Source organism: Coturnix japonica, chromosome 5 (assembly GCF_054131305.1).
Source record: "Coturnix japonica strain WE chromosome 5, WE-NBRP24, whole genome shotgun sequence".
In the NCBI taxonomy this organism is placed as follows: domain Eukaryota; kingdom Metazoa; phylum Chordata; class Aves; order Galliformes; family Phasianidae; genus Coturnix; species Coturnix japonica.
This window is the reverse complement of record NC_140667.1, coordinates 3,968,526-3,992,152: the sequence shown is the minus strand read 5'-3', so window position 1 is coordinate 3,992,152 and position 23,627 is coordinate 3,968,526. Positions and strand designations below refer to the sequence as shown.

General features: G+C 40.8%; 1 protein-coding gene across 5 annotated transcripts in view; it reads right to left on the bottom strand.

Moving 5' to 3' along the window:
- Positions 1 to 15,450: 15,450 nt before the first annotated feature.
- NELL1 (neural EGFL like 1) overlaps positions 15,451 to 23,627 on the bottom strand; it is a 240,186-nt gene continuing 232,009 nt past the window's right edge. For all 5 annotated transcript variants that reach the window (XM_015863431.3, XM_085549860.1, XM_085549861.1 and 2 more), the window contains 3 exons: positions 21,352 to 21,528; positions 19,801 to 20,025; positions 15,451 to 17,352 (listed from right to left, as the gene is read on the bottom strand). In XM_015863431.3, the coding sequence (XP_015718917.1) occupies positions 17,302 to 17,352; positions 19,801 to 20,025; positions 21,352 to 21,528 (453 nt within the window). In that variant the 3' untranslated portion in view covers positions 15,451 to 17,301. The remainder of the gene's footprint in view (positions 17,353 to 19,800; positions 20,026 to 21,351; positions 21,529 to 23,627) is intronic.

Here is a 23,627-nt window from a genome sequence, read left to right as displayed (position 1 = left end):
TAAGGATGTACTTCATTGCCTAATTTTGGTCCTGGGGTGGTGCATGAACGATGACTGGTGATTTCCTAATGGTTCCTATTATTCTTGCTCCCCCTCAGTAAAATATAAGAAAGATGGGTGGCTTCTGAGAAGCTGCAGAGAACTGGCAGGTTTGGCTGCATCCTGAGGGGTCAAGACACAGGGCCATGAGGGAAAGCAGGGCAGGGATAGAACAGCAGAGGGAAGGATTTGTCAACAGAAGAGCAGCTGCTGTAGAGAGAAAGCAACAAGTCCTCTTTTTCCTCGCTGATGGAGGTGATACACACAGATGCTGCAATGCTCTTAAGACTAGGAGAAGCAATACTTTTGAGAGTACAAAATGACCACAACCAGCTCAAGTGTTTGGCTGCGAAAACTCACACCTGAAGAGATGCTGTTATCTGAAAATAGCAAAGCAGACAACTTTTGGCACTGCTTTTCTTTCTGTTTGTGTCAGCTTTAGCCTCAGAAGTCAGCTGATGTTTTAAAGACCTTGGCACCCAGAGGTAGAATTCATCTGAAAAAAGTCAATTAACAGGTCCGTATTTGAGCTACTTGGATTAGCCTCTCTTTAAACTTAATGGACACAGTACCATTCATCACACATTAAAATAGGCCAGGTGACATGCATAAAAATAGCCAGTCCTCTCCATTAATTAATAAGGGAGCCCTAGAGCTCTCAATGCAGACTTAGACATATATCTATCACAACTTTCTGAGGTGACAAGGAGTGAATCCCTCCTCAAGTTCCTGGCAGTGACCCTCAGAACAAAGAATGAATCCTTGATCCTTCCTTTTCCAGCACAGCCCAAGGATCAGCTGGGAGAAATGTCTGTGCTGTGCTCTACTACATTTCACTTCCTTCAGGATTGTCTCATCTCCAAGGCAAATGGGGAAGGAGAGAGAAGGTCCTGCTGTGCTAGGCCAGGAGGGCTGAAAGGCAGAACTGCCCAAGGGGATTGTTACTGACAGGAAATAGCCATCTCTGGGCTAAGAACCACATCGGTCTCTTCAAAAGAAAAGCTCTTACAAATGTGAAGAAAAGGCTTTCCCTCACAGGACTCAACAATATCAGTGGGAAGACTTGTATGGTTTTGAAAGCTTCATTTACCCATGTTACCAGCATCCCCCCAGAGGCTGTCACTGGGGGTGGAATTTGTTATTTCTGGTTGAGCGGTCTGGAGAAGATGGGAAAATAGTTTGGGCAGCACAGCCCTAAGCAGAAACCATACCTGACTTCTGTGTCAGTTCCAAGAACAACAGTTTTTCATCAAATCCTCTTCCAGCATCCCAGGGTATTTCTCACAGTTGCTTCTCACCTGTTACTACGCTGGAAAGTAGCATCACGTAAGACCTGCTTTCTCCATGGGAGGAACATTGTCCTATACTGGGACAACCACAGGCTGCTGAGCTGAGGATGTACTGGTGCTTGCCAGTACATACTGGAGCGGGGGAACAGTGCTTAGGCTTGCAAGGGAACACTGATATTGACACTTTCATTTACCTGTTTGTATGCACACTTAATGAAAAGAATTCAGTCCAAGACCACTTTAGAGTTATCAATCAGTACAAAGACAGATGCATTCTGTATGAATACCCCAATGACTGCTGTGCATTCTTTGTAATTAGCTCTACAATCATTAAAACTAATATAAAGTAAGTAAGCACGCAACTGAGCACGCTAATAATAGCAACAGTCCATTTCTTATACTGCTTCCATAAAGATTTTTTTTATAACACCTTTGGCACAACTGGGACCTTGCATAATTAAATTTGATTTCACTTTCTTACAACTCTAAGCTTAACTGGAGATCTCTAATTAGTTACAATTATTTTCTGGAATGTGTTCTATTTAGCATAATCTTGTATTCATCTAACCAAATGCCATATGTATTTATTAATATCTCCTACTGATAGCTTTGTAGCTGAGACATTTTGACCAAGTGAGATAAATAACTACATGCCTTGCAACCACAGCTCTTTGTGTGGCATCTGCTTTGGATGCTCAGACAATATAATCAAAATAGCAGTTTATGGAGATAATTTCCCATTCTAGTATTTTAAGTCGAGATAAAAACACTGGCTGATTATCTTCTAAATCTAACAACTCTCTCCTCACAAATTCCTTGAGAGAACTTCTCATTAATGAACCTTTCTCATTTAGATCTGCTTCCCTTCAAGAAGACAGCAGACATGTAGGCTACAGCTTTCTCTTCCTGTCTTTGATGTCTGGCTGCCTGGTGTGTCCATGAGCGCTTCTAATGCCAATCACAGATAGATGTAAGTACTGCAAGACCGCTAGCACCCATGCCCAAGAAGCCTACTCCAATACCAGAAAAAGGCACAGCTGATCCTGTGGCAGCACAATGCTCGCATGCAACCAAGTGCAACCTGTGCTCCTGAATCCATGAGGTAAGAACAAAAACAGTAGCAAGCCCACAAACACTTCTGCTTTCTGCAGAAGCCATGTCCCAGGCTGCAAAGCCTAGGTGCCTAAAACATCATCAAGCAAGATGCAGAGGTTGAATTACCACTTGAAATGGAAATAGACTAAAAGATATAAATTACAGAACAAAACACCAGAACTTATTTGCTTCGTACAAAATTAATGATCCTCATGAGCTCAGAGGTTGCAAAGCAAATTAAATAAGTGTTGTTCTCTTTTAAGATTTGGGTAATTACAGGAAATGCAATTGACTTTGTGCTTGTCTCCCCTTTAAGTCAATACAGGTACCAATCTGGTACAGGATGAGATAACATGACAAACCCATATAAAAAAAGAAGTCAACACCAAAGCAAGAAGTCATACATATCTTCCTATCTTCCCTATTTTGGTGCTCATAGGTGCACTGCATCTGCACATGAAGCACCAGAGCGCGTGAATAGCTGTTTCAACCTGAGTGATAACAAAGCAGCACCCTAACAAGGCTATGTGGGGTAAGAAGCGCTAACGCAGTAGCTTTGGTTTGAACAGAGCTTGTACCACAGCACTGTGCATTATTAGCATTACCAGGTTTACACAGTACACCCTCAGACATGTATTGATTATGTGTTATTTTGTCACAGCAATACTATGTTTATGTAAGTTATTTTGTCATAGCAATGCCATGTTCTTCAGAGCTTTCTATTCACAGATGTAGAGCACAGGATGCCTTTAGAAGCAATCTGGCACACATAACACGGCATTGAAAAGATCCATCAGTATGTTAAAAGCAATGGAATTTGGAAAAGCATTTGTACCTACCAAAAACACTGCAAGGTCTCAATGTCTTCTTAGTCAACACCGCATCTAACTTCATTCACTGTTTTCTCAACACTTAGCATTCAAAAACCCTAAAGGTAACACCAACATTGTTATGTAAATAAATAATGACACCATTTCATTTACTCACAGGTTCCTGTGCACATGTACTGTGGGGGCAAAAGAAGCTTAAGTTTTGGATTACAGAGTTTCAGCTGGGACAGTTATGCATACTGTGACCTTCTCCCAGCATGTTTAAATTAATGATGCAATTAAAACAATTGATATTAGGTTTAGCTTACTTTCTGAGCAAAACATAGTTGATAGAAATGGTCTAAAAATAAGAAAAGGATATTATCAAGCTGAAAAATCATATCTTCCATGATACTTCTGGGTACAAACACTTATTAAAAGACAACATTGACGGTATACAAATTATTTTGGTACCAAGAAGGTACTGGTTTATGTATTATACTGGTTTTTGCTATTGATTTATGGAATATAGTAGAATCTAGCCCAGATGTTTTAATGTGCTAGCATTAAACAAAAGGTTTCATGTTCAGCACTTACAGTTCTCTATTCTAGGTCACAGACCACAACCCTCACTGTAAAGCAGTAATGAACTTCATAGCTTTATACTACTTCTCCTTCTGGTATTAAGCATGGCTTCTTCTCTGTTCTCTTTATTGGTTTGTATCTTATACACCTATTTCATTACGGATGTAAAGAAGCAATTAAAAATTAGTCACTGCATTTTGATGTTAATGTTTCTTATCTAAATAATTGATGGGAAGGATGAACATGGACACTTGGAGTCAATGGTCATTATTGTTTCTGCCTTTCTGATCTTTGTTGTAGCGACTCAGTCAAGCCACCTAGAGAACATGTGTCTAGGAGGAGACAGCTTGAATTGCTCAGCCTCTGGTAACCCAGATTTGAAACTGCCTGAATACAAATCTCAGCTCACTCTTCCAAAATCTGTTTTCCAGGCTCCACCCCATTTGCCTCACATACACTTATGCACCTGATTTTGCATTAAGTCCTCCATCTTCTGCATCACAAGATATCTGGGAAGCCACAGACAGCCCATCATGCAGCTCATCTCTTTATCCAAATGCTCTTGGTCACTGTGCTAAGCAAAAGGCCCAGCAGCATAGTGCCATTGCCTCATGGCACCACTGTACCCTAACAGCATAGAGTCACACCCTACTTCTCTGCAAGGATCTTTCTCTGCTGGGTTCACAGATGCCATTTTGTGAAGTCCCAAACTATGGCTGCTTTTGCAGCACTGAAAACCACACTATCTTCATCCAAACTTTTCTAACCTTGTATTTCATTATCTCATCAATTCATATCAATATACATGACCCAAGCCCATAACAAACGCCTGACAGTCTCTTACAATGCAATAGAGAAACTCTCAGCTTAACCCTGACACTGATCAACCACTGGGGCTGCCAGGGCATCTCCTGACAGGAGCAGTCTTTGTCATGGTTTTTATACAGCTTGTGTTATATGATTTCACAGCCATTAATATATAATAATAGACATGTAGGATGACCACCTTTCATAACATTGAAATCTAAAAATTCATTACAACCTGTAGAAAATACTCTGGACTAGAAAACAATTTATACTGAGGAAAATAAGTTGGTGGCTTCCTGCTAATCATCACTGCTAATGTTTTTAATATTAAAAGTATTTTCTCAAAATGTTAAATATAATTGTGAGCTGTAAGAAGGAATAAATGTTATAAAGATAGAAATCTCTACTGCCATTTAAGTGATAAGTTAAGAAAAAAAAGAGCCATCTTTTCATGCTTGGGGGTATTTTTCACTCAGAAGTCACTTTTTAATCTGATTTAAATCCAATTAAGTCTCAACATCTAAAATGAAGAACAAGTCTTTGAATTTATGTATAACAACTGATTTAACTAATCACTGTTTCACTGCAGAGCTACTAAGCAAACAAACTATGAAAAATAAATGTGAAATCAGACCCAAACCACAGCCAGCCTTGATTTTGGTTTCTAAATAAATTAGTGATCATGTTGCACAAAGAACGAGCTTTTGTGGTGGATTTTTTATCCAGTTTTTTTTTTAATGCTTCCAGCAAGCCTAAGTTGCAGTTATTAGATTTAGAAACTAACAGTGAAAAATGGTATTATAGTTCACAGAAGACATTTTCTTTGCCTTCCCACTTAGGACAGAAAGCACTTGTGATCCCTGATGTGCCCAGAGGCCCAGAAATAGCAGTTTCTGCCTCATTTTATTGGTAAGATGAAGAAAGAATGCATTACAGCCATCATAGCTGTAGCCAGTTGCATGCCACAGAACATCATAATTGTATAACTACAGGATAATGGAAAAACTTTTAAAGCTCCCTGTCATAAGATATCTTCCATTAAGCTGCTGTCTGCCTGACGTGGAAACCACCATCTTATCGATGAGATGACACTGAAATGCTGCCAGAGGATCAGTGCCTGCTGCAGTAGTTTCTTTGCTGTGGGTCACAACCTGCTGCTACAGGAGAGTTCCACCCAGAGTGCCCCAGCATCTGGGCACCAGTCAATCTCTTCTGTCCATTGGAACCAGAGGCCCTCCATTAGGAAAAGCATTACACAGAAGCAGCTCATTCCTGAAATCCTCATCATCATACAGAATCACAGAATGACCCGGGTTGGAAGGGACCTCAAGGATCATGTAGTTCCAACCCCCCTGCCTGGCAGGGCCACCAAACATACACCTTTACTAGATCAGGCTGCCCAGAGCCCTGTCCAACCTGGTCTTGAACACCTCCAAGGACGGGGCATCCACAACCTCCCTGGGCAGCCTGTTCCAGGACCTAACCACTCTCTTAGTAAAGAACTTCCCCCTAACGTCCAACCTAAATCTTCCCTCTTTTAACTTAAAACCATTTCCCCTAGTCCTGCTATTATCATAGTGCAGACACAGCTGCAAACGTTGCCTCCAGCAGCTGCAGCTGAGAAACTCTGTGGCTGTTTGGCCTGGAAAAGGTGGCAGCCCCTAAATGACAGCTTCCAATCACCTCCTCACTCCTTCCCATGAAATAAAGCTTTTCTCCCCCTTTTTGAACTATGCAAAAGAGCACGAAGCTTTCACACAAACAAACACACACACACACAAAACAACCCAGGAAATGCCATACACATGCTATGAAGATGCAGAGATACATCTTAGGTATACATGGGGGAAGTAAACTGTCTGAGATGGTTTATGAATCCTTTACACAGTTCACAGTGCTGTGGCAACAGTCAGCTCACACTGCCATTTCCCAGTGCATTTAATCAAGGTTTAAGTGAAAAGATTGCTTAGTTAGAGGGGTTTTTATTGTTGTTGTTTGTTAACAGCACTTGATAAATTAGTATTTACTGTAAAGGGAAAAAAAGCTCTTCAAATATTGAGGCAATTGGACTTTCTCTTCTTTGGTCCTTAACATACAAACATTCCACTTTTTCACCTTGTCTGCAGTCCCTGCCTAACAACCCTTGGCACTAGAGAGGATTAACAACAGGATGATGGTTATAATCATATCAGACTTGTCAAGCATTAGCTGAGTGCCATTACAGGCCCAAGAATCTCAGCTGGAACTACAGGTATTTTTCTTGCTACAAAAACAGCACTAGGGAGCCCCCAGGCAACAGGAGTAATACAAGAGGCTGGTAATGCAAACAAACCTCATATTTGATCTCAGAGAGGATGTTTCAGTCCTGGAGCTCTTCATCACTGCTATCTACCAGCTACATGAAATGGGCTGCAGACGCTGACATTGTGCACACCAGGCTGTTTTACCCCATACACCTCCCTAGAATTATTAAGGTTGGGTAAGACTTATAAGATCCCCAAATCCAACCCCACTTACTCAGGCTGTCACAAAGGAACACATTTCTGTGCACTCCACCTCTAGGGCTGGAATACTGGGAGATGCTTCTGAGTATTCTGTTGTTGTTATGCCTTAAACATGGCCTACCTGGAAAATTAAAAGGAAAACTTACCATTGAGAGTTATAAGCTATTTCCTCTCTCATATGGAAGAGGGTTAGTTACAAGTAACACAAATTGATGGATTTGTGGGAGAGTAAAATTAGCTATGATATGGTTTAAAGCACTTTAATAAATGTATTAAAAGTCAAGATGTGCTTCAAAATAAATCCAAGGCACTTTCAACAAATTGCATGGCTTAAAAAAGATGCACTCAAGGAATGAAGCAAAACTTGCTTTTTTTTTTTTTCCTTTTCTAATTGCATTGGGAATTATCAGTGTGGTTCCAGTAGCAGAGTTTTTCTGGAGCATTCTAATGAGCACAACCAGATGTATAAACTTGAATGCTTCGAATTTACAGACATGGGGACACATGGTCTTACGTATAAAGCATCTGTACAGTGTTTCTTATTGAGCAGCTCTCCCTTCACCTCCATATACTGTAGTCATTGTAGGAAACACGAAGAAAGAAAGAAAGAATGGATGTGGCTGACAGCAGTGAACCTTACTGATGAGTTGGTGCTCGTTGTCTTTCCCTGTATGACTGTGTTTCAGTATGTTGCTATGTTAAATGTAGCACACTCTGTCAATTAAGTTATATTTCCCACTTATAAGCCCATAAACAGAACAAATAAACCAGTGGAATGAGGGGTGGGAGGCAGGCACAAGAGGGAGGCACAATTTAACAACTGCTTGAGACCACATATGATTAAGACAAACAAGGTATGGCAATTCATGCGCACACAAACACGCTCCTATTATTCAAGGCTGAGCAAATCTCCCAGGGGACAGTTTAATGGCCACTATCTACCTCAAACAGATGAAATCCCTTTTCCTAATCCCCAGTCCCCTGAACTTTATTCCACTGCTATTTAAATTTGTCATAAAATCTTTTATTTGCCTTGCATTGTTATTACCTAATCAGTAAGTATATTATGCTCTAATGATTTGTATGTGCTCACTTCGGTGCGTGAGAAGCCGCCAGGTTACAGCGCCTTCCCAAGCAAGCTGTAAATAAAAGTACTGTATAGAAAAAAAAAACAGAGAAGAAACCACACAGCAAGATCAAAAGGCCCTGGGTCCCTGTCCTAAGTATCAGGAAAAGACAGATCCTTTCTTCTTTTGCAAGCACGCTTTATTCTCTTCTCACCAGTATATGGTCTGTGCCACCTTACCCCTCGGCAATGCCTGCAGCAGGCAGATCAAGCTGTCAGACTCTGGGTCTGCATCTGCAGCCACTTGTGGTGACTCTGCAGGCATGAGGAAAAAGAATGAGGTGCTCACAGACCCCATTCTCTGTTTCCTGAGTCACCACTACCTGACAAGCCACAGGGCAGCACGTGCCAAAAAATGGCAAGCTAGGTCACAGGCTGAATCAGCATCCAGCAAGGGGCAATAAGCAAAATGTGAATTAAATTGATGTGAAAAACCTACCAGCGTCTCCATGTCCACACAGGGTTTGGGTGTGTAACTCAGGGCAGGTGCATGTCGCTGACTTGCTGTAAGGCTGTCTGAAGAACAATACTGGAATTGAACATGAGCTGATGGTCTGTCTCCCTTCCTCCAGCCTGAACAGAGCAGACAATTAAAGCTACCAGAATACAAGAGGCAAAATATTTACTGCTTGTTTACCCAGTTACCCTGAATTATAACATCACTCCTGTTCCTAGCTGCCTTTTGAGCCTTCTAGACACTTATTCTTTAAACTGAGTGAGTAAATTGGGCAGGGAAACCATATCGAACCCAACACATCACTGTGTGCTCAGGGCTGCTAAAAATTCCATGACTGTCCTCTCAAGTTCCACTAAAATAGAACATACTTAATATTGTTTTCTAAACTAACTATAACTGTATGTATAGAAAGCAAGTAGGAAAACAAGCAGAGTCGTGACTATGTCTGGTTCTAGCAGAACCATTAACTGCAATTTGGGGTTTCTTGACAGAGGTAGAAGTTATAAATATCAGCAAGTGCTGTGCAGTGCTTCCCCCATGTCCCCTCAGTACAATTTGTTCCCTGCTCCGAGACATGAGACAGCCATGTATTTTGCTTTCCCTGTCTGTAGCCAATTTGCAAGAAAGCGAGTCATAAAAATGTACCCTGTAACAAGCAGTACAGTACAGTATCACTCAACATTGATGTTGTTAGAGGATAGCAAATCAATAAGCAGTTCTTATTCAGTACCTTTGTAAGCTACCTGCTTCTTTCCCTCCATAGCAGGCTCTGCTGCAGCAAAGTCATCACTGCTATTCGATCAACTATTTAATAAAGTAAAAAACATTTCATGTAGAAGTTTCTAGCTGCCCTACCACTTCATTAAATGAAATGGCTGAACTAGAAAGAAATTTAGTGGGAAGAAATAACTTGACACTCCTTGTGGAGGTTCACTCTAATCAGAAAATATTTATCATGGAATTCTCTGAGTTAGAAGAGTCTCTGAAAGGTCATCTGCTCCAACTCTCCACCTTCCCAACCCCAGCCATGCTGCCAGCCTATCTGTAACCAGCTCCTGTCCACATGTCTCCATTAACACACAACAACATCTCTCCCCAGCCCCCTGCTGCCACCACACTGTGAGGGAGAACACAGGGCACCTATCTGTTAGGTCACCTTCTCCTTTGGGCTACTATTCAGGTTTGCATTGCTTCGGAGCTTTTCCTATAAATCACTCACATACTTAGTATCACTAACTTCATGAATTCATTTGTCTTCGCTAAAAGCATCATTGCCTGTGTTGATATCACCTGGTTCTTCAGCCCGTGTGTTTCTCTTGCGCACTCATCTTCTAATTTCAGCTGCTCAGTGCCCAGGTATCCGACATTAAGGAATAATAGTTGGATTTGCCTGACTTCAGCTCCACTGTTCTCTCATTCAGCAAGCCAAAAGAATGCTCGTAACCTAAAATATTCAGTGATGTTCTATTACATATTTGATAATGGCTTTCCAGTTTGTGAACTGTTGCCTCATCTTTGCATCTGGCGATGGCCTGAGCTTAATAAACCAGTTATTTTTGCTATCGGCAGTATTCTCAGGTCATAAAAAATGCAGAAATCTCATTCTGGAGTTACTGCTCTCTTTGACATAATGCTTTATTTTCCATTTGGTCTCTCCATTTGCAAGCATTGCCATAATGATTTCTTTTGCCTCTGTCGGTGAGTATTACCCCAACTACAGAGGAAATTCCATTAACCAAGATTATTATTTTTTTACTATACTACTCTGCTATTCTTTTGTCTTTCTCTGAACTACCTGAACAGTTTCATTATTCAATGAACCACATTATTTTTAAGCCATCACAAATCATTTCACCTCTTTCAAATCAAGACCTGATAATTACAGAAGCCAATCACATATTGATAGCTCTTTATTTTATTTACCATGTTTGACTCTTTTCTAAACACAGACCTGTCTCCAGAGCAGCCCATAGTTTTAAAATCCCATAATGGAAGGCAGATATCTGCAGCTCATTATTTTGATGAGGGCTCTGATGCGCATTCAGTTTGGGCTGCCACAGAGCACTGATGCACCTAGGCCTGCAGCTACCCAAGCACTGCCTCCCTCAGAGGGCAGCCAGGCTCCTGCTCCAAGCCTTCCCAAGGCCACAGAATCATTAGGGCTGGAAAAGACCTCTAAGATCCCCAAGTCAAACCCAAGTCCGCCCCCACCATGCCCACTGACCATGTGTCACATCTCCACATCTCTTGAACACTTCAAGGGACAGTGACTCCATCACCTCCCTGGCAGTCTATGCCAGTGCCTCACCACTCTGAGAATAAATTGTTCCTAAAATCCAACCCAAAACCTGCTCATGAAGCCCAGAGCTCCCTGCAGACATGCAGGACAAGCTTTTCTGCATATACTGATAGGGAATGCAGTGGCTACACAGAGGTGAAAAGGTCATCAGGGATAATTTTTCTTGCCCGTAGAAAATATGTGTATATTGTAATCCCATATAGCTTACATTTTTGTAATGCTTTAACTCAGGAAGACAGATTGCTTTGAACTTTCTCACTAAGCAATACTTAGACAATGAAAACCTTCATCTTAATGCCTCTGAACTTTGCAGGCACATAGGAGGGCAGCCAATATTTGTGATTTAAATCATCTGATTTGAGAATGAACTGTAGAGAAGTGACTTTTGTTCGCGTACTTTTTAAACTACAACTGAAATTATTCCTATTAAAAATAATAATAAAATTGAGCAGTACTTTCCTTGTTTTCTAAGCTGCCTCCTACCCTGAAAATTCACAATGTGTGCAATTAAAGAGGAAAATTCATCAGCTGAATGAGAGGTCAATGTTTTAGTCAGACAAAAAACCACCAACACCACAGCTGCACATGTACTTATAATGTACCTGCTTAGGTGTCCTAAACCCTTAACTCAACGGAGAACAGTTTAACTTTAAAGTTACTGCTTACATTAACTTACCTTTGTGGTTCTATGACTGTATCACCAGAGATGTTTGTCTCACTCCAATTTAGGAGTGAGGCAAAGGTTCTTTTGATATGTTATGCCCGACCTGAGATTAAGAAGAAGAGCATTCAAATGTTGATCCAACCAGTTTATTAGAAATGATAGACAACTGAGGGGATGGGGAAGGGAGAGCAGTGAATATCAAAATTAGGGTGATAGGGATGGGAAAGTGGGTGATAGAAAAGGTAGAAAAGAGGAAGAATTATGTTAAAGCGGGGATAGTCACCTCCCGGATGCAGCAGCGACACGTAGCATGTTGTTACGTTGGTCTGGGGCAAAATAAGCGTAGGGGAGAGCAGCAGCAGAGTAGCAGGCCGCAAGCAGCAGATCGGTGCAGCACAGAGAAGGCGGTCAGAGTAGTGAGGTCTCAAGAAGCGGAGTCTCGGGCAGCGAGATCTCACAGAGAAGAGTCTCGAGCAGCAATCCCAGGACAGACAGTAGGCAGCAGTAGGACAACGGTGGAGGAATCTGAGGTCAGATACCTAAAAGGTTCTTCAGCATGCAGGCATCTTCTTCAGCATGCAGGCGTTCATGTGGAGAGGCATCTGATGACAGAAAACATCCTTGTTTCCGTAGTGAGGCATCTGGTGTCAGAAAACCTAAATTCGGGGTTTGTCCGTGCCCTTTTTATACTTCTTTCCAGCCTTCATGGCATTTCTGGAAGGCTTGGGTCAGAGTCATGTGAATTCCTCGGAGATGGCCATCTTCCTTGAGATAGGCCCACACAAAAGACCACCTTAGGACCATTAATGAGCATCTTATCTCCCTTTCGTAGCTCATCTCTTAAACAAAGGGATTTCTCGAACCTTGGTTCCTGTGTGTCTCAGACAAAGGGAGTCCTGGAACCTTGGCCAGGACTTGCCTGAACTTGTTCATTTCAGCAAACTTTGAGACAGTAATGTAAAAAGCATGGCCTCTTACAATGTTGTGTTAAGGTGTGCCCACTCTGAGTCTAAACGCATAGTGGTGGTAAAGCATTTTGTGTAACTTTCAGATATGGATACAGATCTGCATATTTAACACTGAAAGGAAGAAAAATAATTCAAGTGCAAGGTACTGCCAAAGCAAGTGCTTGGCGACCAGCCAGGGATCCACTCACATGAAGTTAGTACAGCCTCGCACCGTGCTTCTTGAGTAACACTTAATAATTCAAATGACCTGGTTTGGGAGGCTTTCGTCTTTATTTTTGGCTGGGGATGGAAGGCCACATTCTCTTTCTTTGTGCTCTGAACCTCCTAGTGACTGTTTCACTTAAAAGCCTGAATCTGATCCTTTCTGTCATCTTACTGTGGCACAGCCCTCTCAGGCATATGTAAACCTTCTTTTGTGGGATTGTTCACTGGCAGCCAGTAACAATAAATAGTATTACCACCACAAGCTACACCAATGCTTCACTAACACCTCCCTGCAATGCAACACCAGCTGAAACAGTGTCATGCTTTTATGATTTTTGATTATCAGCATCCCTTGTCATAACATCACGTAATGCACTGGGAGTTCAAGAGTTAATGCTACCGGTCTGGGTGCCTGTCCTGGAAGAGAAGAACTACTACATTCCCCAGTGTGTTATTTTGCATTCCGTTACCTTATTTAGTAAATTAGTTTGTTTCTCCTTAGATTGTTGTCACTGTTTTGTTTTAGGCCCATCTCTATATCGTTTTCTCTTATCCCTTTCCAGGGCATGGATCTGCATGTCCCTCCACCCTGCTAGCCATAGAACTGGGCCGAATCAGCCCACAAACCACTGAGAAACAGATTTATTGCTGATTTTTAGCAGTCAGAGAGCAGAACAGAATATAGAAATGCAGAATCAGTAAGGTTGGAGAAGACCACCAAGATCCCCAAATCCAACCATCAACCCACCCCCACCATGCCCACCAACTATGGCCCTCAGTGCCATGATCTTCATGGATCTGGAAGAGGTATTTTGATGCAGAAAGATCAGAGTCTGATTTTTATCTCCCTTGTACAACTTTACATCTGTCTGAGATCCAAAGATTTACCTTAAGAGGAGCTTGTTGGCAGGTATGTATTTCTGATGGCAGAGTATGTCCCTCAAACAGTTATGTCTTATCACAACATTCACTTAAAATTTTCCATCAAACTGTATCATGGGATCCTTCTAAAATACTTTCACTAATGACAATTATGTAAGTACCTTTAGAAGTGAGACGTTCCCGTATTGCTAGTAGGAGTTTTGAATTAATTCTATTACAGTCTATTCCGCCGTCGGTGTAATCACTCCTGACATTTTACCTTTTGCTTTGGAAAGCATTATCATCAAAACAAAAACAAATCAAACAATGTTTTGTTTGCCACTATAATCTGATTGGAAAGATGCTATTAATTAAATGCTGTACACAATTATACTTGAAAACTAGTGCTAGCTCTTAGGAGAAGATGTGTTACAGAAAGACAATTGTTATTTAGGTTTCTGAAGCAATAAAGAGACATTAACAAATCACTCACACCAAAGAACACCACTGAGCTATTGCCCACAAATACTTATACCTGTTCTTTGGTCTGAGTGGTTATGTAGCTCATTGGGTGCATGATACCAGGAGCTGCCAGAACTGAACACAAAGATGCATGTGCTTCATCTCTGCAGGTGAGCCTGAAAATACATGAAGAGCAGAACTGAGCAGTCCCCTCCTTCACAAGTGGTGCATGGCACCATGTGTCATACAATGTCCTGGTCTAGTACACAGGCTGAAATTTTTACCAAAAGAAAGCAAAAAATATAAGATCTGGAATTATCTGTTTCTCACTTAGTTACAAGCAGAGGAAATACTCCTCTATAAGATATTAAGCAGAAACAGACACAAAATTCCACTTACCAATAGTGAGAGTTTGGACTAAGCCCCGTAACTAGCAGGAAGTTACGGCATCCTTCCTCATGTTAAAATTATTGTTCTTCTTTTCTTTCACACAGAGATTTTTAGGAATCATGGTTCCTGTGTCTCTCCTTATATTTATTTTGCAGCAGTTTTACTTCAGTGCCTACAAGGTTTACGGGGAACAGGGATCTCCACCAAAGTCCCTCAAATGAAAGAGGTTTTGAAAGTTCTTACCTCGGTCACAGACGATCACATATTGTGCCTCAATCCAATCTCCAAGCTGAGGATGAAGCTTCTGAGCACTCTGATAGGAAACGTGATGTGATTAGTGATCACACTGCTTCATATGGAGAAGTTCATCATAGAGTAACTGCTTAAAATGCAACGTCAACAGGTCTGTGCCAATATTTTGACTTTATGTAAACAATTCAAGCTGTGTAACTTTGGAGATAATGACACATAATGAAGCATAAAATGCTCTGAAAGGGTTTTGTTGAATTAGTCTGCATTGGGTTCAGGAAGGAAATCCCTACACGTGAGGCACAAGTATGAAGTTCTGTGCTGTTGAATACACTCTTAACAAGGTCAGGAGCTTTCAGAGAGCATACTGGGAAAGGGCTTCACTACTGTGAGTTAAATGGGAAAAGAGTGATTTTGAAACCTTATGCTGTCATTAATCCCATTCACGGAACTTCACCAATTGGCATGTGTGACAGACTGGAATGTATGATTTTGTCCACGTAAGTATAAATGAAGTATAATCTTGCTGTTCTGATACTACGTCTCCAGGCAAACACTCCTCCTTTTAGCAACATCACAAGTTCAAGCCTGGAAAGGACAGCAATTAGCAGTTTAAAATCCCATTAATAAAGGAAAGCAATCTGTACATAGGAGTTTATTTAGATGCCCACAAGTTTTAAATCATTCCCCTTTATATCTCAGCCCGCTGGATGTCTCATCCAACTGAATTACCATTGGGTTTTACAATGTGATATACAAAATGAGCTGGCATGATTTACAGACATCCTCGGAGTATCATACAAAACACAACCATTTCCCTTATTATACAATCATTATGGAAATGCAAATATAGTCAATACATCAGTAGCTGGAAATGATGGGGCATCTCAGGAAAATAAATTTAACTTTACCACACAAATCCATGAAATAAAACAAATGTTTGGGGAGAAAAAAAGATCAGAATCATCACATCATTTTTTATATTGTTTTGCCACTTTTCCCCTTTTAAGAAACATGACAGTACTACATTTAAGACTTTTCTTCCTTCCATAGTCACAGTTCATTCTTCTTTCAGCAGCTTCATGTTTTGCACTTGAAGCTATGAAAGACTCATAGATGTTGACTCTCCAGACAGTATATATACTATACATATACTATACTTACTCCTGCACTCCTTTCCACATACCTGTTGTTCAGTTAATTGAATAAAAAGAAGAAACAAAAACAAAAACAAAGAAACCCCTGCACCAATGAGCAAATGAGCAGAACTAAACACGACAGCACATTGAAAAGGAGACATTTAAGCTGAAGATGACATCGTCATAGAAAGATATTCTTGTTCCAGTGTCATAGACTTTCTCGCCTCAAGGATAAAGTAGGCATAAGCAGAAAAGAAACTTAGCCCTCAGTGCAGGGCTAAGAGTTTTCACTTGTATTTCTATCTAAACTTATGTACTAAAAGACACTGTGTGCGCGGTAAACTTAAAACCTTTTCTATGTTGTAAAATATGATAAGAGAAAACCTGTTACTGAGCAGTTAACTGGGTAATGAAAGTTACCAATAGCCTCTGCACTTTGCCATTACAGTAGCAGTAACCAAGAACAAGAAGATAAAAGAAAAAACTCTGACCTAACCAATGACGTTACAATCGACAGCAAAATCTAACCCAGTCCATTCAAACTGCATCATCTTAAGGCCGACCATTTTATCACTGCACTATCGAGGTGGATTATACCCCTTTTTCAGCATCTGCAGTTTCTCTTGCAAAGCAGAACACAGATAAAAACTACTGATTCTCCTGAATACGTGTTGAAATGGCGGTGTGATGTTTTCGTAGCATTGCTCAACTATGGGAGTCTTGCTGCTGCTCCACACATCTGGAAAAGAAAGTGCTTTTTGCTATGGCATTTAGTTGTAAGACAGACTCCGTTTGATTACTTCCATTCTATCCAACCAAATATACCTTTCAATGTTTTAAAATGTTGGACAGCTGTGAAATATAAGTACTACGCAATCTGACTGTACATACATACATATTTTCATAAATACATCTGACAGGGACCTTGGAACTAAGTATGTGATATCATGGGACAAAATCACAACAGGCTGCCTCATTTGTAACATTTAGATCCAAAGTAAGAAGAGCTGAATCCTATCATGTTGTCAATACACAAATTAAAACAAAAATACAGCATTAGGATACCCATGAAATAATTTAAACATGTTTGCAAATGTCTTGACAGGAAAAGTGTGTAATTTACAACACTGAAAACTTGTAACAACCATTGACTTATATGCGCTGTACTGTAAGTCACCCAGACAAGGCTAGCAAAGATGAGCATAGTGATAGGTCCCAAAGGCAACTCCCAAACATCTTCCTCTTGCGGAGACTTTGGTAATTGTCTCTTGTACAAAACACCAACGCATACGGCTTCATTTCAGATGTTAGCTTCATTAGTTTTCCTCCCCCAGCACAGTCCAGTCTGAGGACGTCAGTTATTGTTGAGACACTCTAAATCCACAGAGCAGCAGACATTCCCATTCTGTACAGACAAACAAGTGGATGTCAATCACTGCTGCAGAACAACTAACAAAAAGCACAGGGGATACTAGCTGGCAAGGGCAGATGCATCTACTACATGCAAAAAATACCTGCTTAAGCCACCATCCTCAGGGTGTCCCCATAGGTCTCAACTGTGGTGCCTTTCTAAACAGCAATTAAATCATCTCTGCTTTTTCTCCCTGTACTATTTACTAACCACCAGAACTGACCTGAACTACTTGCAAATTAAAAACCTGGCTGTGAAAGACTCTGGCCTCCATGACAGAATATAGCACACAACAGTGACAGCAAAGATGACTGGATTCATTTTCTCCCATGCAATCAAGTTGATGACAGGAGTTTGGATCCTACCCATACAATGAATCACATTCTTGGTTCACTGTAGATATGCACAAAGAAAAACACCAGGTAGCTTTTGAGCTTTACACCATGGCTAAAGATCTTTCCACAACATTCAGTCATTTACAAAACTATTGTATGTACTAAAAACTACAGAAACCCCCAAATGAGCATTATGTTTATTTATCTATTCATTTTGAGACCACAGACCAATAGGGAAAACTCTGAAGAACGGCAGAAAAGCTGACTTCTGTAATTTAAAACCCTGAGAAATGGTTCAGTTTGTCACAGTGAGCATAAGAACATCTTATACAACACAAAACACATCTTCATAATTCTGTTCATTAATTTTTGACAAAGAAGCAAGAGATCAGTTTTCACTGCAAGAGGTACAAAGCACAGAATTCAAGGCCTAAATTCTGTGGAGTCAGAAAAAGTTCCTAAGATTCTAAACTCAACAAAAGGGGAATGCAGCATTCTGATAGGAGAACACTTGGGGTAAATGTACCCAGCTCTCAGAAAACACTGGAAAGTAATTTTTCCAGAGTCCTGGACAATCCCATATTTGCACAGCCCCAAATTGGGCACATTGGCAAGGCTGAGCTTGCCATCTTAGAGCTCCACATAGAGTTCTACATTATCTACGTAGTACAGAGGCAATTGCCTTGGTTGTTTCTCTGGAAAGCTGCTGGCAGCATTCCTTACGTGTACGCTTATGAGTTAGAGTATTCCCTACAAAGCAGTCAAATCCAGAGTCAGTACTTCCCATGCTGGTGGACTAACTGTACACCCCTCTGACCTGCTAATGCGGGAGCAAACAAAGCAGGCATGCCCATGTCCCCCTCTTCTTGGCACTGGCCCACCCTTGAGAAAGCCATACAAAATTTATAGGGTCGAGGATAGTAATTTCCATTATGAAAGCGCACAAAATGAGAGAATCACAGAATGGTTTGGGTTGGAAGGGACCTCATGGATCATGAATCTCCAACCCCCCCACCACAGACAGGGCCACCAACCTCAACATTTAATACTAGACCAGGCTGCCCAGGGCTCCATCCAGCCTGGCCTTGAACACCTTCAGGGACGGGGCATCCACAGGCTCTCTGGGCAGCTGTTCCATCACCTCACCACTCACATAGTAAAGAACTTCCCTCCGATATCAAAACTAAATCTTCCCTCCCTCATTGTAAAATCATTTCCCTCTATCCTGCTATTATCTGCCCTTGTAAAGAGTTGGCTCCGCTCCTGTTTATTGGCTCCCTTTAGGTCCTAAAAGGCTGCAATGCCTTCTTATCTCCAGGCTGAACAAGCCCAGCTCCCTCAGCCTGTCTTTGTAGGGAGGTGCTCCAGCCCTCTGATCACCTTTGTGTCCCTCCTCTGGACCCTCTCCAACAGCTCCCTTTCTTTCTTGTGCTCCAGACCTGGACACAGTACTCCAGGTGGGGCCTCCAAAGGGCAAAGTAGAGAGGGATGATCCCTGTCCCTGCTGGCCACCCTTCTCCTGATGGAGCCCAGGATGCCATTTGCTTTCCAATGTGCAAGAGCACACTGCTGGCTCATGTTAAGTTTTTCATCCATCAGGAGGACACCCAGGTCCTTCTCTGCAAGTCTACTCTCAAGGACTGCTCCTTCCAGTCTGTATATATGCCTGAGCTGCAATGAGTTTCTACTTTCATGCATGCTGGTGAAACTTTTATCAGTTTCTGTCTCTGCTTGCCAGCTTCGCAAAAAAAAAAACCAAAAAAAAAAACCAAAAAAAAAAAACCAACCAAACAAACACATTTTCATGAACATTCACATTAAGCAATTATTAAAATATTAGCCTAGATTCATACTAAGAATGCCTAAAGGGCTCTCCAACAGAATGCCTGAAAATTGCACCAGGATATTACTGATCTGCACTCAACATTTCCAAGAAAACAAGCACAGATTGTTCTGCTTCCACCCTGCAGATCACAAAAGACGCAGCCTTTTGGTGGGTCAATTTTTCTGCCCTCAGGTCTTACCTACTGCTCTGCAACCAGAACGAGTGCATCCAAGGGCAGAAAGTGACCCTATCTTCATTACTACCTTATCTTTCTCATCATACCTTGCATTTGCAGGTTGTACAAGGAGATCCCACCATTGTCCATACAGCACCGCTAAGTCTTGTGATTCCATAGCCATCTAGACAGGTTTTCCTGATGTCATAGGTGATGTTGTCAGCCAGACAGGGGTCACTGACGCAGTGAGGACAGCACTCTCCTTCTGAAATGGCTGTGTACTCACAGTTTAGATTTGGACACATAAGAGGCCAACAATCCACCTCTCCTTCCTGTACAAAAAATGAAAGAAAGCTCATTGAGTTTATTGCCATTTATTAGCTGGATTTCCATCTTGTTTAATGGGAAAGTATTACTTTGCCAAAACTGATATAGATTTAATGGATCAGCTCTCAGTGTGGTTGGTCATGCAGCAGCATGGTAGTTTCTTGACTTAAAAAACACTGTGAATATAGGAAGATAATCTGAGTTCTTGGGGGTTTAAAAGGCAATATTAAAGAGTGCATTCCAATAGTTTAACATAAACTGTAATTTTTGCAGTAAATATTTATATCCTCTTTCTACTCACGGTCACATAAATGCCACAGTAACTGTTTAGATGGGAAATTAACACTGCAGATACATGTAAGCTAGTAGCTTTGAGTAACGTTGAACATTGACCGAACTAGCAACAGTCAAAATGAATTTTACTGTCAGCTGCTAAAAGAATTGTTAGACCAATAGCAAGTACATTCCATGAGGTGACTTTATGTTAGTATTTAGCTTTATGAAAAACAGCCATTGCTGTAGCATTCATGTGTCTGTACTAAACTGGATTTGCATTGAGCTACTTTGTAAGTACTACACTCATAACCTGATTTACTGCATCTCTGTCTTTCATTTTAATACTAAAATTAGGCAAAGAAATGCTGACTACAAACACAGTACCCCCCGTAAAGCGCATCATGTTTTGTATTTGCCATTGCTACTGAGGATGTTTCAGTTTCTAGCTGTTCTTTTACAAATATTATAAACATCTTAGAATACAAAATAGAACACTTACTGCTGTACATTATAGATGATTATCACTTAATGGTAAGTTAGCTTTGAATGTAATTTGTTTCCTGATGCTCAGACAACTCTTGATTAATATCATATGTGAAAACAATGTTATACAGACAGCTATAAATGGAAAACCGATCATTTTAATGAAGTTCACTGCTGCAGCAATTAGTATATCTCTGCAAAAATAAAGCTTTAGGGAAATAATCTACAGTGCCTAATGAGAAAGGAAGCACTCTTTGTTTTCCATGTTTGTCTAGCAATTTTGTTTTGCTTTATTCCATCTTTTCTTGGTTAATTTTTTGCTAATTCACCATGTGGCACTGGCACTTCAATTTTCCAGCATCTGCTGAGTTAAAAATGCACTGTTCATTCTGATAAGACAAGTAGACCAGCTGATGTAATTAAAAGCTGAAAGTCCTCCAACCGAATCCATCACATGCAATGTGAAATAACTTTAAACAAATGATTTAAAGACCAGATGACCTTATAAAAGTGGGCTTTGCTAGAAATTCCAATCATTATTCTTGCTCCCCTCCAAAATGCTTTACCCATACCAGGCAACGACACTGCTGACAGCTGTAGGTCCAGTTGTCCCCGCTGCGGTAGAGCTTGTGCCCAGTTTGGTCAAGGCACTGGCTGGTGACGCGAGTGTCACACTCCGGGCAGCAGAAGAGATCGGCGCTGGGGTTCTCACAGTCACAAGCTGTTCTCCGGCAGAATATTTTCCCATCCTGCAAGGATATATTGCCCCAATGTCAACCACAAACTACCAGACAGCAACATCTGATGTTAAAGGCAGTCCCTTTAACTTTGTAGGAATATGATGTAGCAAAATCACAGTGGCACTTAATCGTTCTATACTGCGAACTCATAACTGGCTCTATTCCACATCTGAACCCATGAGCTTAAAGTTAAATGAACTACAAACTATCAGCAACCACAATAACTCTTTCCATGTATTAAAGATAGCTTGTTTCCCACAGGCTCTCCAAAATATGGTTTTGCTAAATATTTACATAACGTATTGGATGGCACATTTCGTTAAAGACCATTAAACAGAATTGTTTGGGATAAACAAAAGATTAGATTCTACATCCAAAATGGATATAGACTCTTTGCATCAGAGAAAGAAAAAAACACATTGATTTTAATTCTAAAAAATTAAAATTGGAGGAATTTTGTTTGAAATTATACTGTTTACTCTAGGTGAGCCAACATACTGATATGCCACATGTAGACTTGGAGCTGAAATCATAGTTAGCAGTGAGACTACTGAAAAGTTTTGACATCAAATTCTTTTGTGTTTAATGCTGATTATCGGATTACTCCCTTATTCAAGCAATCCTCACCTGCAGTCAATCTGAAGTTAGTGCTGAGGCATGAACAAAACTATAGTCTGCTTTGAATCACATCTGCACAATTTGCAAAAGAACTACACTCATTTCACTGGAGCTTTTCCATATTGCTATCAGAACCTTGTTCAGAGTTGGTAAACCTGTACCTAATGTAAGTGGGACACATTTTTTCATTGCCATCAAATAAAGGGATACCTATCAAAGCAAGAAAATATTTTTCCTCTTGATTCTTTCCATAAGTGACTACTAAAAAGAGGCACAGCAGCCCTGTAGGAATCTGTTTGCATCATGTTTTTAAGCAAATCCAGGCCACAATGCAACATGTAGAAAATCAGCATCAGGTAATCATAATGTCCCCACCAGGCAGTGTCACCAATATATTTCATGGTATTTTTGGACTGATAAGCACATTGCTTTCTGTTGTAAGAAGAATTAAACTGGCCTGTTATGCCTATTAAGGAAAGATAAGAGAACTCAGGATTACAGAAATGTAGAAAACATACCAGCTCAGCATGGTTCTGAAGTGCTTTCAATAGCCACAGGGCATACGACTAGATTGCCCCATTGGCTTTGCATCAAATTAAGGTAACTGAGAATTCTGTGCTTGTGGCTGATTTGTCACTTTAGCCACAGGAGAAAGAATTAACAATCTTTGTTTTCCCTGGTTCTAGTAGTTGGAGTAAATCAGAAGTAAGGAATATGGTTCATGGCTCAGTTCTTTGCCTGCTCCTACTGGCCATATGCAAGACAGGGAATTAAGCGTTTCCCCCTCAAAGACAAAGTTGTCCTCCCATTTTGGCGAGTGGTGAAAGAGAACTGAAAACCTTCTTTAGTGGAGAGTTATGACCAAATCTCTGTCCTCACAAGTGGAAAAGGGGGACTGACTCCACCTCTTGCCAACAGCAGGCATCAGGTTCCAGGTGAGCTGTGCCAGGTGCTTTGGCAGCCTAGTGCCACCAACTACAGCGCTCTGTCTCCTCTTCATAATGGAGTGCTGATAAATAATGATTAGCAACTACCTGTCTGCTTGAGCCCACTTTACTTTCTAAGCTCTCAAGATTATTTTTCAAATTCCTCTTTCATCTGGTGACAGCAATGGTAGTTATCCACTACTCTGAGCTACCACGCTCCCACCTCTGGGGAGTAGCTAACCTTTTAGTTTGCCTTCACTCTCTGTATTTCAGAACACTGACAAGACATGATAATTTTGCCAGAGACCTTTTGGTAATCACTGCTACTGTCCTTATTCTTTAAGCATCTGTGTTTTATCTAGAATCTCATTAAGTTCTATGCCTTTCAAAAAGTGTTTTTATTCCTATGCTGCAATAACATAAAGCCTCTTAAGCTATAGCACTGTACTCGCATCTTTGGAGGTCTGCACAAGAATTATGGGTTTTGATAGGAAGAATTAAGAATAATAGAAAAAAAAATAACTTATTTCCTTTTGATGGGCTAATGACATTTAGCATCTTATT